The 18,074-nt window shown below is 40.6% G+C and overlaps 1 protein-coding gene across 1 annotated transcript; it reads right to left on the bottom strand.

The window, feature by feature from the left end:
* Positions 1–10,616: 10,616 nt before the first annotated feature.
* POLR1F (RNA polymerase I subunit F) lies at positions 10,617–14,469 on the bottom strand. Its single transcript, XM_030010272.2, has 4 exons — positions 14,236–14,469; positions 13,900–14,041; positions 12,506–12,714; positions 10,617–11,087 (listed from the first exon to the last, which is right to left on the bottom strand). Exons 1-4 carry the CDS (start codon positions 14,436–14,438, stop codon positions 10,694–10,696), a joined length of 948 nt encoding a protein of 315 aa, XP_029866132.1. The 5' UTR covers positions 14,439–14,469; the 3' UTR covers positions 10,617–10,693.
* Positions 14,470–18,074: the final 3,605 nt, after the last annotated feature.

The raw sequence follows: 18,074 nt of genomic DNA, 5'->3' as shown, positions 1-18,074 counted from the left end.
TACTTTATTTGTCACTTAAACAATATTTTAGTACTGATTTAGTACATACAGTCTGTTAATTTTATATTGAACTAGTGCGAATACTACTTTCCTTATAATTTGTGTGCAAAGCTTTTCCAATTACAAAATCTGCCAACTCAAAGGGAAAAAAAGTGGTTTGGATTAAATTTTGTACCTGAAAACAAATAAACACTGCCAATTTGCTAGCACTAAAGACTTTTTAAATAAAAAGTATTTTTTTCAAAATATATTGCTGGTTCTTCAAGACTAAAAGCAGATGAAACAGCTCAGTGGTGAAAGGCACTTTTTAGTAAGACTCACAGAATTAAGTCTTTAGGCACGGATGGTATCTGTGAAAGAGAAGCTTCTGTTTTCTAGAGTTTTAATAAGCAGAGTTGCATGAATACTGGTCCCACATAGACTGTTTTTCTTGATAGGGTCCTACACTAATTTTAATATCACATCCCACTAGAAAGCAGTGTGAACGTCTTCCATAGTTCAGTGCACAGTTCCATCATATCCCATTACCTGTCTTTCATAGCAGATTTATTCAATGCTGCCTCTAAAGTTATGAGTTAGTCTTTTCATATTTGAGATTTTAGAGAATCCCCTTAATTCCACTCTCTAGTTAACCTTAAAAAAATCATGCAATTCCTAAACTAAAAGTCAATGGATACTTTCATGACTAAGCCTGAAGCAAGCTGAGCCAGATCCACATCCACTCCAGAGCACAGACATACCACATAGTTACATATTCTATCACCAATACTCACACACATGGCAGAGTCCTACTGATGTTTTTGAGTCGCCCCCCCCCCCCCCCGGCTGAAATCCCTCTTGAAGACAAATCCCCACAACTATTCCATAACCAGAGCTCAGTTTGCTCTCAAAATGTAATTCGTTACCAGAGGCAAAGATTTTGTTATCCACCTTTTCTGCAAGATCTAGTAGTTACATTGCTTACATGTAAAACACATGGATTTATGTTCAGGTGGGAACATCACTCAACATGCTAAGCAGGATTAAGACACCTTTTAACCTTCCCAGCGAAGATCTACAGACAAGCACTTAAGACACCCTTATCCAGAACAAGGACAAGCATAATTAAGCACATTACTGTAGTTCAGTGGAGTCAAAGGGGTTACGGTCTCAACTGCCAGGACAGTTTCTGTATTTTAGTTTGTGACTGGTATAGTGCAGAGAGCTACAAGTGTGATCTGATGTCACCCTTTTTACCTTAATATAATTCAAATGTGTCTACAGGTGGCATTGTCACGGTACAGCAGCGTATGCAGGTTGGCAGTACACAGAGAAATTTCCCCACCTCCAATTCGCTCTTTAAAATCTTAATTCCAGGTCTTACACCAGCCATTGAGATGTGATATGATCAATACTGAGCTTGTGATGATTAACTGTGGCCTTATGTGAAAACTAAAATGCCTTCATGAACTGAAGACTACCATGGACTTTTCAGCCTCTTTTTGTCCCATGTAAGCAACGGAGAACAGATTAGTATACAGCAAACCCAGAAAAAAACAGAGGTGTGAATACACAAAATAATTACATGTTGTAAAAAAACCCCGAGTGCAGTGAAGACAAACCCAACTTGTTTTCTCAGCACCAGAGTTAAGGATGCCTCCCTTCCCATCTCCTCCTGCCTAATAAAGTGCAAAGTTCTGCCTGAAGCTTTTCCTACTGCCATAGAGTCCGCAGAAGGGTCAAGGCTCACCACAGCTGAACTTGGGTGACTTTTTCTTCAAACAGGGGAACTAACATAATTTCTCTCCTCTGCCCAATGACTCATTTCCATGAAACTTATAGGAATTCAGTATTTCAGTTAAGAAGTCTGCAAACTGGCCAATAACTAAAATTTACCAAGGAAGGACAAACAAATGCACCTACACATCACAGCATTTGCATGAGCTTGTATTCACAGCATGGCCACATAAGCCTCTTTTCCTATACAGTCAAATTAAGGAAAGAATCTGAGATATGACCAGTGAAAAACTGGATGAATACATGTATTAAGTGCACTTCGAGATATATGAAACTAGAAAATAAACTAAACTAACCTGGTGACAGCAGCTAGGGTAGATACAAAGGTTTTGATGCCGAAATACAGAGCACATAGAAATTCTGCTTGTCTCTTCCAGTCTTAATTCAGTTAGCTCTCTAGTCCTCTCATTTGTGGCTGTATTATACTTTACTCTGCTAAAATATTACTTAGATTAAAAAAATGCAGCTTTGCATATTAGTTCATTTTCCACCTGAATAAACAATTTTTCTTTACAGTCAACTGTAATACAGAAGTACCCTGCTATATTGCAAAGAAAGGAATGAAATAAGTCTGCAGGCTCTCACTGACTTTATTAATTTAGAAGAATCATTATGAATGTAGTCCAAGAGTGGAACAGCAGCAATCAAAAAGTACAACAAAGTGCAGGAGTGTCCTTTGTCATTCAGAACCTTTTGTGTTCTTGACAAGGGACTTTGTAATTGCTCCAGTAGCACAGCGCTAGTAGATAGTAATGCTCTGAAGGTAAAACATCTTCTGCTTACCAGAAACTTCCTCTCATCAAATACCAGCTCACAGAAGTTTTGAGTTCTTTAGATGACAGATGTGGGGAAAAGGCCCAACAGAAAAAGCAATACTCCACCATGTGGCATTGTATGAGAACAGGCGGAGCCCTTCCGCAAGCCAGACTTTTCCAAGTCCTACACTGATTTGACATATAAAGCATAAATTCAGAGTAGAACAGAGTAGTTTTCTTGGAATCATATTCTGACACATTAAAAAAAAACCAAATTCAGTCAATTTCACCAGAATATGAACTGGAAGGGAAAAAAACCCCACATTTGGTTCCTTATCTAACAATGTAATTTAGATACCTAGAATGGAATACTTCTCTATTTGAAACGACTATTTGCACGTTTTAAGTATGTTATGTCACACTTCCAAATACTGGAGAAGCATTTTGAATGGACTGAAAATGCTTAGTGGAGATAACAGAGAAATGCCTTTAAAGAGAAGTCTTCAAGTTGCCTTCTATTCTCGGGAAAGATTTTGAAATTTCAAAAACATCCTCAAACTGAAATTTTACCCTTTGTACTCAGGGTTTGTGAAGAAATCCCCAGCTTTTTCTCTTTTTTAAAATCCTTCTCTCCGACTCAGTTTTCCATAAATTAATTGAATTTTCTTAGACTATTTTCTAAAGTATGCTCCAGTAAACAAAGTCTAACCATAAATAATTGCAATAATAATAAAAAAACCCCAAAACCTGAAGTATCAGAACTCTCTGTACTCAAGTTTTCCTAACCACTAAGAAATATTATTTACAGTGTCATTTTTGTTCAGAGGCAAGAAAAAACCAGCACCACCAAACTAAAAATGCTACAGAAAATGAAAATATGTTTTTTTCCTTTGTTACATCTCTCATTATAGACTTAGAAGCGTTCAATAGAAAATTTCTGAGAGAAGGAATCCTTCACCAAGTTTTCACATAGTCTTTATGATATGAAGAAGCGCTGCTTGTATCTACAGTCCCTCGCTGGTGATGTTGACATGCCTTGCTGCATTGCAACCTGAAAGTGTTTAAGACTGCACCTCAAGCCCAGTGAAAACTCTATCAAGACATTGCAGAGGTATTCAGCGTATTTTTTTCACCTTACATCCGCAGCTACTATTTGGCTAAAAATTGGCAATCTTTTTATTCTTCCTTCACAAAACAGAGCTCTCCCTTATTGCTGTTATTGGTATTTGAATTCAATCCAGTTTGTTGACATCTTTCAACTATTTTTTCTTTCAAGTGTAATTCAGGAATTTGAATGCCTGTCTCACAAATACAGTAATTACTCTTCTATTTCTAAGACTTGTTAATAAAATGAGAAAACAGCCTTTGGGGAATTTGTTTTGCCTGAGAAAAGACATTTGCTGTGCTTAATTAATAGGAAGTTATAAAGTTATTTGCAACAGCCTGTCCTTACATTCATCATCATAATACTGCACAACCACACATTTATAGGATAAATATAAATCAGGAATGAGTAAGATGATGCTGGGCTCTATTTTGGGATATTTTCTGACAATGTTTTTGCAAACCAGGCATCGAAGTGAGATGGAAATAACGACAACACAAATTACAACAGAACTAATCTATGAGCATCTGCATATTTTGGTAAGTACTTTATAAAGACTACCTGGGTAAAAATACAAATTTTCAAATGCACTTGAATCTGTAATACATGCACACTTTTTGCTATTTCAGAAACCTTACAACTATTCATAATATCATTCACTTGGCCCAAGGACACTAAGAGTTCAAGTTTAACTAACGTCTATCCCTAAATGAAAAGACGAATTTTGAAATTATATATATGGAACAGGAATCATCCTCTCTCTGATAAAACTAGGAAAACATGGGATCTAGTAGTAATAACAGACAAAGTAGCTCACTCATGCTAAATTCAGTTTAACATCAAGAAAATCATACCAAAACAAGTTATCAGCATATGCAATTCATCATCAGTGCAGACTGTTCCATGTACTTAATTTTAGCCACTACATATGGAATTTCTTTGAAAGGCAGAGGTCCTCAACTGCTTCTCTGTGTAGGGTGTAGATACACCAGAGGCAAAGGTGTGCCTCTCTTCACAAAGCCACAAGCTAAAGTCAACAGGCTCCATGAAGGAACTTCAAATTCCTGCACAATCTGTGGACTTTTTGTTTTGTTGTTGGGGTTTGGGGGTTGAGGGTTTTTTTTCAGTAGGGAGACAAATACCTGTCCTTCCAGGAAAGTGCTTCAAAACACTGGTGATCTTTGAGTCCATGGAGAGCTGACTAAATCTCTGGAGAAAAAATGAGTCTTCAAGCACGAATGTAATAAACTGGCATGATCCTGAAAGAGGGTCAGATGTCACTGGTTTGTTACCTGAAACAAAAAAGGAGCTAATGCAAAAATTTAACAGCGCTCCTAGACTATATCTTATTTCTCCTGATGTTCATATTAATTAATGATGAAGCATAACTTTGCATTTCTTTTTAATCCAGCTTTTAAATGTTGGCTTGACTGATCCATACAGAATTTTTAATTTATCCATACACTAACACTTTTATTATGAGAAAATAAAAGCATAGACTGTGTCTTCATACACAGTAACAAACAAGCCTAAACAGTTAACTTTATCAAGGCCAACTGTACCCCAGTCCAACTCTCCTTGAAAACAAGACAACTCTGGCTTCAACCAGCTTCATGAGTGAGTTATTGCCCACAGGTTTTGACAAAATGCTTTCAATCAAATCTGGGACTGTACTTGCACTGCTGTGCTCCCAAGTCTTCAGGAGAAATTGTGTGTGCTGTGCATGTACGTATCACAATGAGGTCATGCCCACTGATCATGGCTTTGCAGACAGAACTGCAATATTACTTCTGAATGCAACCTTAATTGCAACTCAGTCAAGATATTTGACAAAGAACTGCTTCTTTCAGTGTCCAAGCTTCTAGTGGATCAACAATGCCTAATGTGAGCTTCTAAACAACACACTGATTGACAGACTGGCTCTTTACCAGAGCTTCTTAAACACATGGTTCTCCTCAATCAATCTGTGGAGCACAATGAAATCCTGCTCTTGAATGAGGCCTCATGTTTCAGGTGTAGTAAGAATATTCCTAAAGAAGTCCCCATACATCAAAGCCACCGGTGAAAGAAAGCATAAAGGAAGAAGGAGCATAGAAGATTAGGAGCAATAGTCTGTCATATCTTGGTACCTGCACTCTTAATAAGTATCATATAGCTTTAGACACCAAAGATCACAGCTCAACCTTCTAGTCACATGAAATATGCTAAAATAATCCATAGAAGAGGAAGGTATTGATAATGAGTTTTGTATCAAGATTCTTTCCTCTGTTCATAAGATTTCTTTGCTATGTACTAAGAACTTCTACTGTTCACTCATCTTCTGTAGAGAAAGTTTATTTTAGCTGTTTCTGTTGACAGATTTCTCAAAGAAGTCTTTGTTGAGTTGAACTGTCTCTGGCCAAAACAGGAATGTTCCAGCTACGATAATACACTATAGACATATCACTTTGGGAGATGGGAGGAGATTGTCTATGTATTCAATGTCTCAGTGCAGGGGTCCTTTAAAAGTTCTTGAGGATAGGTAAAGTGGGAAAACAAAAGCTCATTCCTTCTTACACATCTTACCTGGGACAGTTGGCTCTAGGGGAACTTGAATCCATTGCCAGGCTGCAAATACTCCTAATTGCTTAACAGGAGGTCAACTGAACAGCTTGCTACAAGACTTACAGCTGAATTTAACCCAGCCCCACCTCAGTTACATGTAAAGTCATGATGAAGGACACAAAAATCATGATCTGTGTCTGTAAAAACTTATTTACTGACAATGTTGGAGAAGTGCAAAGCTTGATTTTCAGTCTTATTTTTGTTCAGGTGAATCCAGAAGACAAAGTATCTTCTCCCTATAAACAGACTAAGTCTACTGGATACTGAAGTACTTCAGGCTTTATTGAAATTACAGAATTTCTGAAAGCTAAATAGCAGAATGGAATCAACATTATGGTAAGAAAAATATATGCCTTATTAGAATGAAACTATTTCAATCCTTTCATAATCAACCCTAATAACTGTGAGAGCATCAGACCACATAACCTCTTCACAGGTATATGGAAAAAAAACACGACTCAACAGTTCGGGTACGCAACTACCCCCATGCTTTTTACAACAAAGGTCTGTACTATCTGAGGGCTATCAAACATTCAGATGCTTCCAAAGGCAAACTGTTTATTCAGAGGCAGATGTGATCAAGACTCATGTTTTCCAAATGGCAGCTAGCTTACTTAGGCCCTTGAAAAAATCCTTTCCCTAGAGCTCATCCACTGGGCTGTTTGGGCTGCATATTTCAAGCAGCAGAAAACTGCCAAGTCAAAAGCAAAGAATTTGTTTCTAAGAGAAGCAAGGAAAAGACAAAGAGCAAAAGTTAACACTGCAGATCACTGCAAGCTTCAGAGAGTACAAAACAATTGTTTTAATGAGAGCTAAAAATACTTTCTTCTAAGAGCACTTGCTCTTTTGCCAAAGGCTTGCAATACACTGAGAAACATGTTTGCAAAATCAAAATATTTATAATACTATGAAAAAGAAATAGTCCCTGCTTTAGAAACTTATAGCTGGTTAAGTTGGAACTACATTTTTCATAATACAGACAAAAGATTATCAACCACAGACAGAAGTGAATATTGGCTTTGTTGCCAATTTAATGTTACAACAGGAAAAAAAACCAGCATATGTTTTCTCTAGATCACCTGACAGTTACCTTGCTGTAACTATCAATATAGTTATAGGACAAAATACAATTTTACTTTCTAACCTGCTCTTTGCTGTGTGACAGAAGTGAGTTGCACTAGAATGCACTCTGAAAAAAAGGAACAGAAGGGTCATGCAAACAAATATGAAGTCACCTGGCCTCACTGGAAGCTTTGCAAATGTTTGTTCTCTATACTCAAAAATCTCGGCTCAACTCAAAATTCAATACAGCTCTTCCTTTGTAGTCCAGGGGAACACAGAAAGCTAAACATTTATAATGATCAAACTTGTCAGAAACTTTTATGGAAGATGTCAAGTTCAGCTTCTTTCCTTTGTTAATTTCAAGCATTGGAAAATCTTACTTTTTTTTAAGGGGAAAAAAACAAAGGGAAGTGTTTTAAAGTCATGAATAGAGTGACAATTCACTTTTGAAAATCCAAGTTTTCTTGCCATATTTAGCTAATGCCGAAACAGTGTCTACAGCAACATCAACAGTGCAGCTGTGAGGCTGCCAATATTGGCTCCAGCTGTGAAAAGCACTTTTGTCTTTTTTTTTTTTTTAAAGTCTTTTCTTCCCTTTTCCCCTTCCAAAGACGCAAACCAGCAGAAAACAGTCAACTGCTTTGTACAATTGTCAGGCAAAGGAATCTACAATTTTATTTTGTGGCACAGTTGCTATTTGCATATTAACCTAGCAAGAATTTAATGTAACATATTATAGTATTTGTAATATTGGACCAACAACTTGTTCAGCAATCATGAATTGCCAGCTCCTGCATTTAATTTACTTTTAATTGTTCTCTTCTGTTGTAATCCAAGAAAGAAAAACCAAAAAATGATACAAGAGGCTGCCGGCCCCACTTGTGTGCCAAAAAAAAAATTGGCTTTAAGTAAGGCCCAAAACTGAGACAGATTACTTTAGGCTTTCAGAAAAGTTGCTTAATACCCTCAAAAAAACAGTTTGCATAGTTTGTTAAATTACAGTAGGCAATTCTTTTTCAGTAAGAGAATGGTAAAGCAGCAAAGTGGAAAAAGAGCATTCAAAGTGCTGAAAGCATTTATACTGTATTACTTGACTCATTAGTTGCAACTTCAGTTCTTCCTCCCTGAACATCTCCTTTCTCTCCATGCTGATGAAAACCTGGAACAGAGCAAGACAAACTCCTGGTGCTACAAGCTGGTCCTACGAATTGGCAGGGCTTGGCTCATGCTGCAGTCACCAACAGTGGGTCTGCTGGAGATGTGTTTCCCTTCCCTAAAAGGGAAAGTAAGCTATAATGATTATTAATGACTAACAGATGAAGTGATACGACTCTCAGTCTTTGGTTCATCTGCAACAGCAACTGCCTCCATCTTCCTCTTCCCATAGGCATCAACAAAAAATATCTGCACCTGCCCATCTAACTTCTTCCCTCTATAACAATCCATGTTAAAAAAAAAAGGGGGGGGGCGGGTAGAGCTAACAGATAATTTCTAACTGTAAATTATGTCCCAACCTTCAGCCTGTCCTCTGTATTTAAATTTTAAGCACATTAGGGTGGGACTTGTGTTACTCTCTGCAACACTTAACACACCAGAATACTGCCCTCAGTTGATCTTGTAGCGTGCTGTTAGAAACGCATTACAAACACTGTCTGACTGCTCAGGTTTTGTCACAGTACAGGAAGAATGGACAGACGAGACAGTATCCATGAAATTGCATGTAGTTCAAGTGTCAGCATTGTCACATGTAGAAACACAACAGGGACAATTCATGTTCATCTCAGGACTGTCCAGAAACTGGTTTCAAGACCAAGTATGCTGAAGACCAAGCAAAACAGGATATACTGAAGTTTCTGCTGCCCTTAAACAGCTATTTAAGCTCACCTTATAGGTCTTCAAAAACTCTTAACTTGGTTCTTCATGGTATTACAACTTTAGAATGCCTATGATGTACTGCCATGCCATCAAGCTTGGAAGTCAGAAACTTAGATTTGTCTTGATAAGTTTGGAGCTTTAAAGACACATAAAAGACATTAATATAGCACAAAGTGAGCCCTACAACAAGTACTGTCACATTTTAAATTCAGAACATGTTCAATGTGAATGGATATGTTATTAGGCACTGTATATAAATCTAGTAAATTGAGCTAATAGCACCAGCATAATCGCTAGAGCAAAATGTTTTGTCACCTAAGAACAGACAAAACAGCAAGTTTCCACATACATGCTGTTTACTTACAAAGCTTCCAAGGAGCTGGTTATGTCTTCCTGTAATAAGGGAAATCAATACCAAAGTAATCATTGCCTCCTACCTCCGTTAAAGATCTAGCCTAGACCATGTTACACTACAGTTCTCCCCAGAACTCCTCACAACAGAAGAGAGCTGCAACCAAAAGTACTGATACTCAAAAAACTATCATACATGTACACCAGGAAAATTAGTTCTTAATAAAGGCACATTTGTTAATGTTTGACTGTCGTTTTCCCATTGTCAAAACTTCCCACTAATATTAATTCCAACGGTTTGGAAAATACTGACAGTAGGTACCTGCTGTTCTAGAGACCAGTGTTTGAAAGTTACAAGTAGCACAAAAATTTGGGAGTTGCACTTCAGCTTTTTTTTTTTTTTAAAGAAAACTGTGAAGTCAATGAGCGTAACAGCATAAAAATAAACTTTATCAAAGTATGTCCCATTACCAACTGCTTTATCAGCCTATATCTCAGTGGTATTCTAACCTATAAGTGGTACTTCATTAAATTAGATTACATTAATCTTCTCCTGTCTTCCCTGCTTGCTCTGAATCAACTGATGATACTGTTTTTCCTGGAGTACCACAAAAGGTGTTTTGAAAGATACAAAACACTTGAGTTTGCTTAACCTTTAAGTCAGGCTACAGAGTTTCATTTACAAGCATTCATGGTCCCTTACTACTACTACTACTACAAAAAATCTCTTCTCAGCCCCTGGGTATTCAGGTACCCCAGAACCCCAAAAGTAAACCTAATCTACTCTTACAAAATCAAGACACTGAGCAGCAAAGATGGAATTAAGAGTAGTAAAGATCGTAACTAGCTACTGGTTAATGTGTGGAACCAGGAAGCAGACACAGAAGTGATGCAGGTATTCCTGTAATTACATTCCACTGTTCTTCTGTGCCTTAATTTCCCCTAAATAAAACAGGCAGATATTGCTTCTATCCCATTTCCACTATCACTTCTTTAAAAGCTCCTGCCTTTAAAGCTGTTGGAGCACATATGCACACAAACATTATTCCACCTAGCAGAGCAGATTGTTTAGTAAAGAAATATACATATGCATTTTGAAAACAGGATTTTATTGGAAGCTTATCAAAAACATCTGAAATCTCATTCAGGAAAGGCACTTCAGACTTTAGTCTCTTTTCTTTTTAGCTTTGGGTTCTTGTGACAGCTGAGATAATTCACTTTCTTCAACTTCATCACAATGCTTTCTTTTCTTTTTCTTTGACTTTTTATGGTCACTTTGGTAACCACTGGAGTCACTGGTAGGCAATACATGTTCCTGTTCTTCTTGCTTATGCTTCTTCTTTTTCTTCTTCTTGTTTTTATCATCGCACAATCCATTCACAGCATCAACACTTTGCTCTTCTCCTTTTTCCCTCCCGGTGTTATCCGTCTCACCCAGAGGCTCCTCTGTGACATTATCTCCCCCAGAGTCATTCAAGTCATTTTCCTGGTGGTCAAGCTTTTGAATTTCATCTCCATTTGTACTGTCAGTGACAGTCTCAGATCGTTTGGGCTTCATGCTGTAAAGAAGTATACGAAATAAGCTGAAGTAGAGACATCTAAGTGCACCTCACACAGTGAAATATCAAAATTTGCTAAAACACAGTATTTACATCAAGTAGATAAAAGATAAGCATTTACTAAAACCAACAACAAATGGAGAACATGATACTCTAGTTACAGAAAATCATAAAGCCAGTTTAATACTTTCAGGGTAATTTCTATTACCTGACTAGCTTCCTTCTTACCACAGAATCAAGATTCTCTTTCAAATCTTAGCCTAAATTTCTTCTCTAAAATGCTGTACAGACCATTTTGATTTTCCTCTTTTCTTGTACTCCTTCATCCACTAATTCATAATTACACATTTTGTAGTGCAGCTTTTTTTTTTGAAGTTATTCACAAACACACACAGCCAATGGCCTGTTCAGTCTTACATGAGACGCACTGCTGATTTTTACCAAGCAATTGCCTTGCTGAATTATATACAGCTAAAACAAAGGTGATGCCAGAAAAGTCAAAAAAAGAAGAAAAAACCAACCCAAGCAAAATAAAAAAACCCAGCAGGTACCTTGCAACTGAGAGCATTGGAGAAAATGTCTAGGAAGACAAATATGGAAATAATGCAGTTAAAAACCATGGAGAAGGAGATGTCCCCAGAGGCACTGAGGACAAAATTGTTAAGTTTCATTGTAAGTTCACTGAAACAATCCAGAGCATCCTTCCAGATTAAAAAAGAAAAACCAAACAAAAAATGTTATGATTTTGTCAGTAGTAGTCATATTGTACATTTAATTAAAAACATAACCACCTTGGTAGAAAAAAATTGCTCAGCAAATGACCATTTAAAAAAAAAATCTGAATGAATTCTTTTAAAGGTATCACTACTAAGATTTTTAGCAAACTGCTCTAAAAATTTAGAGGTGTGTAAGTGAAAGGAGGAAAGTGATGCGTTTTCTCTTATCATCTTTGATATTCTTATGTTTCAGCAAGGATTTAAGTCATCCACATATAACTATTTGTGGTTATGTAATGTGCGCGCACGCATGTGTGTGTAAACACCAATGTCAACATTGTTCAGGAACTGCAGTGTTTTCACTTGAAAAGCCTATGCACATTCATAAACACAGCTGCTCTAGACATTTGGGGGTGCTATTTTGAACATGTATTATTTATACAATCAACAGTTCATAGGTCAGCACATGCAGATTTTTAAAGCTCAAAAAAAAAAAAATCTACTTTTATTTTTCCAGAGAAAACTTCCAAGTGAGTCCCTACCAGTAGAAAGTTTAGTTTAAGATAACTAAGACAGGCTATATATAGACATGGCTTTCTGTGAAAATAAGAAAGCTTAAAGATTAAGATGTTAATTCAAATCATTTAGCTTGTAACAAGCCCATTAAAACAGTTAAAAATATTCTCTAGTAGGGCACAATACCTCCTTTTAGTGAGTCCCCCTCGAATGAAGAACACCCCAGCTGCATCAGAATCCAAGTGCAATACTTGAAATTTGAGTTCATCCCCTATTTTTAACCCCAGGTCTTGCCACTGTACAATCGACATTTGTTCAGGTTTAGGGATAGAAGCATTGAAGCATCCATGTATCAGGCAGCCAATATGACTAGGGGCCACTTTATTAATTACACCCTAAAAAAGAAAAAGAAAGTCCTATGAAGCTATAGTCAAGAAGACCACCCCTTTAAACGCACATGATATGTATTAGTTTCCTATGTGGACGCTTTTCGACAAGAGTTTACGCACAAGTTACGAAGTCAGTTTATCTAGCAAATCAGCTAACTCTTCTTCACTAAAACTGAAGCTACTCCTATATACTCTTCATACAATTCCTCCCAAAACAGAACTGAACCTGTATCTGCAAAAGAAAGAAAGTCAAAACATGGGACTTGGCTACAGTGAATACCTGAATAGAACAGGTAAGTCTTACCTTGTACTACAGCCATTGACTTTGCTTTAAAACTATTTTAATTCTGCTTTACTCGCTTAAAACAGTCTTCATGCTGGCACAGCACTACTTAGCAGCTAAAGATACAGCTGACACATAAAAAGCTTTTAAGTACTCCATTCAGTGGTTTTCTGACACATTTGCATGTCAAACATTATTCACCTTTGTCTTCCCCAAGGATGAAAGAAAGACACTGAGGGTTTTTCCATTCATTTCCTAACAAGGGGACACATTCATTTCTTTAATCACATTTAGAAAGACATAAGCTGTGCTGTAAAAGGTATGGCACAACAAGAGTAAGCCAACCCTCAACTATTTTTCCCCTGCCAGTACCAACACAAGTGCGTATTAACAAGCTTAAAGCTGTTCTGCAAGCCATATATTTCCTTTTACTGAAAGGCAGGCTTCAACTTGATGTACTGCTCTTGTACTTGAAGGAAATAAACTCATGAGAACATCCTAAACATTCCTGCCACTACTACATAAGAACAAACACACCTGTTTGAAAATTATCTGAGCTTCAGAAAGAAGCACTGATATAAACGATATGCAAAATTATGATACAGTATTTAGCAATCTGTAAACCTTATGATACAGTATTTTAATAATGTGTAATCCTTATGATACGGTATTTTAATAATATTAAATATACATTTAACAAATATAGAGACAGACGAAAATAAAACCTGCTGCTACCGACTGCTAATAAAAGTCCTGTAAACTACTCATACGCGAATAAACTACCAATATAAGCTAAAATATAGCTCCACCTAGGTCCCAGACCTCTGCTGATGACGGAGGCAGGCCAAGCTTTGATTACTCAATAAAAAAACGTGCCCCACGAGCCCCATGTCAGCATGTTGACATACCACCAGTTTTTTCCCTTTCTTGGGGCTGAAGATGACGAAGTCCGCCTCGACGTTCAGGTGGATGAATCCTTGGTCGTCGTAAATGTCCCCGAGCTCACCCACCACTCTGATGTTGTCGTAAGCCACAGGCACACCCTGAAGGCTGGGAAGAGAAAGGGGCGGGGGGGGGAAAGCACCGTCAGCTCTTAGGCCGGAGACAGCCACCACCGGGCCGGCCCCGGCCGCGGCGGGGCGGGGCGCAGGCGGCGGCGCGGGGCCCCGAGGCGGGCTGAGGCCTACCTCCCCCCCCACCCCAAACCCGGGAGGGCCCCAGCCGAGCCCCCTCCCCGGCCGCACCTTTCCGAGTAGCGCAGGAGCTCGGCGTCGAGCTGGGCGCGGATGCCGGTGCGCTTGCGGCCCAGGTAGCGCGGCGCCAGCGCGACGTGCCTGCGGTGCGGCGCCACCACCAGGCACGAGTAGCGGCGCCCCACCAGGCCGCGGGCCACGGCGAAGGAGGGGATGGCGGCGGGCGGCGGCGGCGGCTCCCCCGCCACGGCCATGCTGCGGGCGGCGGCGGCGACGGCAGAGGCCGCGGCGCGCCGCGATGGCGTCACGCACCATCCGGTGGGGCGGGGGCGCGGAACGGCGGGGTCCCGGCCGCGGCGAGTGACGCGTTTCCGAGCGCCGGCGGTGGGGAGCGGCGCGGCCCCTGCCCCGCCGGTTGGGGCGCGCGGGCCTGGCGGTGCGGCCCGGTCGCGGCGGGGCCCCGGTGCGGCGGGTCCCTTGGCGGGGAGGCCGCCCCGAGCGACGGCGCTGGCTGTTTCGGTGTCGGAGTGCCGCGGAGCTTGCGACCCCCCGGGTCGCTGCTGGCCGGCTGTGCCTTCATTCCCCCCCCCGCCCGGTGCCGGGCTGATGGGGTGGTCTGCGGCAGCACCGAGAAGCAGGGCTTTATCTCCGTGATCCGTCCGTACGCTCCCGGGCGCACCGTTGACTGCCGCCTCAGATTGTACCTGCGCGATCAGCGTCGTCTGTTTTCTCTTTTCGGCTGATGCTGCCTCTGATGACGCCCCTCGCGTGTCCAGTTGCCCCACGAACCCGAGTCAAACATCTGGTAGTTCTAACCGAAGACCGTGTTACGAGGCCGTCGTAAATTTAAATCGAACACGTGGTAATCCAGACAAAAGACGCGATGTCAAATTACCCTAAATGGTGTCCTTCCTATATGGGAATTTTCTCTGTTCCTGGGGCCTGGATCTAATTTGTGCATATAATGAGAAATTTTTTAACACTTTTATTAACCACGTACTAGACGATAGAAGAAAGATAAAAGTCACAAAAAGGGATGCAGGTGCACTGTTGTTGTGGTTTAACCCCAGCCAGCAACTAAGCACCATGCAGCTGCTCACTCATTCGCTCCCCCCCTCCCCGAGCTAGACAGGGGAGAGAAAATACAACAAAAGGCTCATGAGTCAAGATGAGGACAGCCTCAACCGATTACCATCACAGCCTAAACAGACTCGACTTGGGGAAAATTAAATTAATTTATTGCCAATCAAACCAGGGTAGGGTAATGAGAAATAAAACCAACTCTTAAAACACTTTCCCCCACCCCTCCCTTCTTCCCGGGCACAGCTTCGCTTCCAGATTCTCTACGTACCCCCCAGCGGCGCAGGGGGACGGGGAATGGGGGTTACGGTCAGTTCATCACACATTGTCTCTGCTGCTCCTTCCTCTTCAGGGGCAGGACTCATCACACTTCCCCTGCTCCAGCGTGGGGTCCCTCCCACAGGAGACAGTCCTCCAGGAACTTCTCCAACATAAGTCTTTCCCACAGGAGACAGTTCTTCACGAACTGCTCCAGCATGGGTCCCTTCCATGGGCTGCAGTCCTTCAGGCACAGACTGCTCCAGCGTGGGTCCCCCGCAGGGTCACAAGTCCTGCCAGAAAACCAACTCTGGCGTGGGCTCCTCTCTCCATGGGTCCGCAGGTCCTGCCAGGAGCCTGCTCCAGCGTGGGCTTCCCACAGGGTCACAGCCCCCTTTTGGCATCCACTTGCTCTGGTGTGGCATCCTCCCTGGGCTGCAGGTGGAGATCTGCTCCACTGTGGACCTCCATGGGCTGCAGGTGGAGATCTGCTCCACTGTGGACCTCCATGGGCTGCAGGGGGACAGCCTGCCTCACCACGGTCTTCACCACGGGCTGCAGGGGAATCTTTGCTCTGGCACCAGGAGCACCCTCTTCCCCTACTTCACTGACCTTGGGGCCTGCAGGTCTGTTTCTCTCACGTGTTCTCACTCCTCTCTCCAGCTGCAGTTTCTGTGCCAGCAGCAACTTTTTTTCCCCCTCTTAAATCTGTTATCCCAGAGTTGCTACCACTGTCGCTGATGGGCTCAGCCTTGGCCAGCAGCAGGTCCATCTTGGAGCCAGCTGGCATTGGCTCTGTCGGACATGGGGGAAGCTTCTAGCAGCTTCTCACAGAAGGCACCCCTGTAGCCCCCCCCCTCTACCAAAACCTTGCCATGCAAACCCAATACAATTATACACTGCAATGACCTACAAAGTGAGCCATAGTAATAGCAAAAAAAAAGCTTGTTGTCCTGTTGTAGCCAATGGAACTTGTGGCTGGTTAGTGAAGGCTTTGTCCAGAGAAGTCAGTCAGACTTTATATGAGCACAAAGTTGCATAGTATTGCCTTAGGATTTTATTTCAAACTGATTTAACTGAACTGGTACAAAACCTTGAAAAGGTATTCTTTCTTTGATTTAAATCTAATTTACATCAGCTTAACTTGTTTTAGTAAATGTACACTTCCAAACTGATTGAATCCACATGGGCAGTTCAAAATAAATTTTTGATATATCAATGTCATTAAAGGTGTTAGAATTCCTTTTACACTGTGGAGGCCTCAGAAACACTGTTGTTCTGTAAAAACAAGCCTTATGTCAGATATCAGAAATACTTGAACTCCCTACAAAATGTTAAGTGATGCAAAAGCCTTTGAAACTACTCAGATACTACATCACTAGAAGGTTTCCTTTGACTGAACATACTGTGAAGACAGGACATTGTTAATTTTCACGGGTAAAACAAATGGTATAATTTGCAGTACTTTACTGCAAGTAAAGTTGGATTAGTGTGAAAGAACTGACATAAAAATGGTTTTCAGATATCATACTGAACTTGCAAAACTGAAAGAGTAAATGTCTTGAACTACTGTAATCAGTATTCTCTTGTGGCTTTAATCCTCCAAGGTATTTAAAGTCTGTTGAAATTAATTGTATGTTATACGCTCTCAGCTTTTTGGAAGTAATATCTGTATTTTTTATTTCATCTATTCAGATCATATTTAAACGTTGTAATGTGCTTTCAATCTCGGTTAAAGACCTTATGCAATAACTGCATGGACTTCTATTCCTAAATGAAATATACATTTTATAACTCTTATTTATGAGTGGATTTAGCTTGTGGTGAGAACATATAATACACTAAGGGCTACACTCAACTTTATCCACGATAATAAAAACCTAACTCTGCTCCTTAAATAACAACTCAGAATAAGATGGAAAGGCAACATGAACAAAAATGTGGATTTTTGTCTTTCTCCCTGTAGGCAGGTTGGACAAGATGGTGCTAAAAGGGTTTCCTCTCTCTCGTCCTGCAGCAATCTGGGGTTATCCCCATGGACCTCTGCCACCAGAAAACTCCCTACAGAGATCAGGTCTGCACTTTCTAACTGAATCTCCATTTATCCCTGCTACTGTGCTTTGGTGTTCATTGCAAGGTGCTCTTGGGACTTCCAGATTTCCTTTCAGGCTAAAGTAGTCTGGAGGGTGAACTCTAAATCCTAATTGTCATTAAGTCTATGGAGTCAGGCCATAGCTAATTCAAAATAACCTCCTTTAAACTTTTAGTATAGATACCTGGTCCCAGCACCAGCTGTTTTTCTCTGTGAATCCATACCTGTCAGGTCACACTGCTTGCTGATGCAACATAGCATATCTGGACCAAAAGCAGCATTGTCTTGCACTCTCCTAGAGACTTCAGACCTATCATATGACTTCATCTTTCATTAGCTGATTGTAAAGGACATCCCGACCAAAGACAGGAATCTCAGTGCTACTGCCATCTCCCCCAGTCACAGTTCAGGTCTGAAAACCACCTGGACCATACCACTTAAATCCCAATACCCCCACATT

The sequence above is a fragment of the Aquila chrysaetos genome, chromosome 3 (assembly GCF_900496995.4).
Source record: "Aquila chrysaetos chrysaetos chromosome 3, bAquChr1.4, whole genome shotgun sequence".
NCBI classification, from domain to species: domain Eukaryota; kingdom Metazoa; phylum Chordata; class Aves; order Accipitriformes; family Accipitridae; genus Aquila; species Aquila chrysaetos.
The sequence above is the reverse complement of the archived record's forward strand: the minus strand, read 5'-3'. Positions and strand labels throughout refer to the sequence as shown.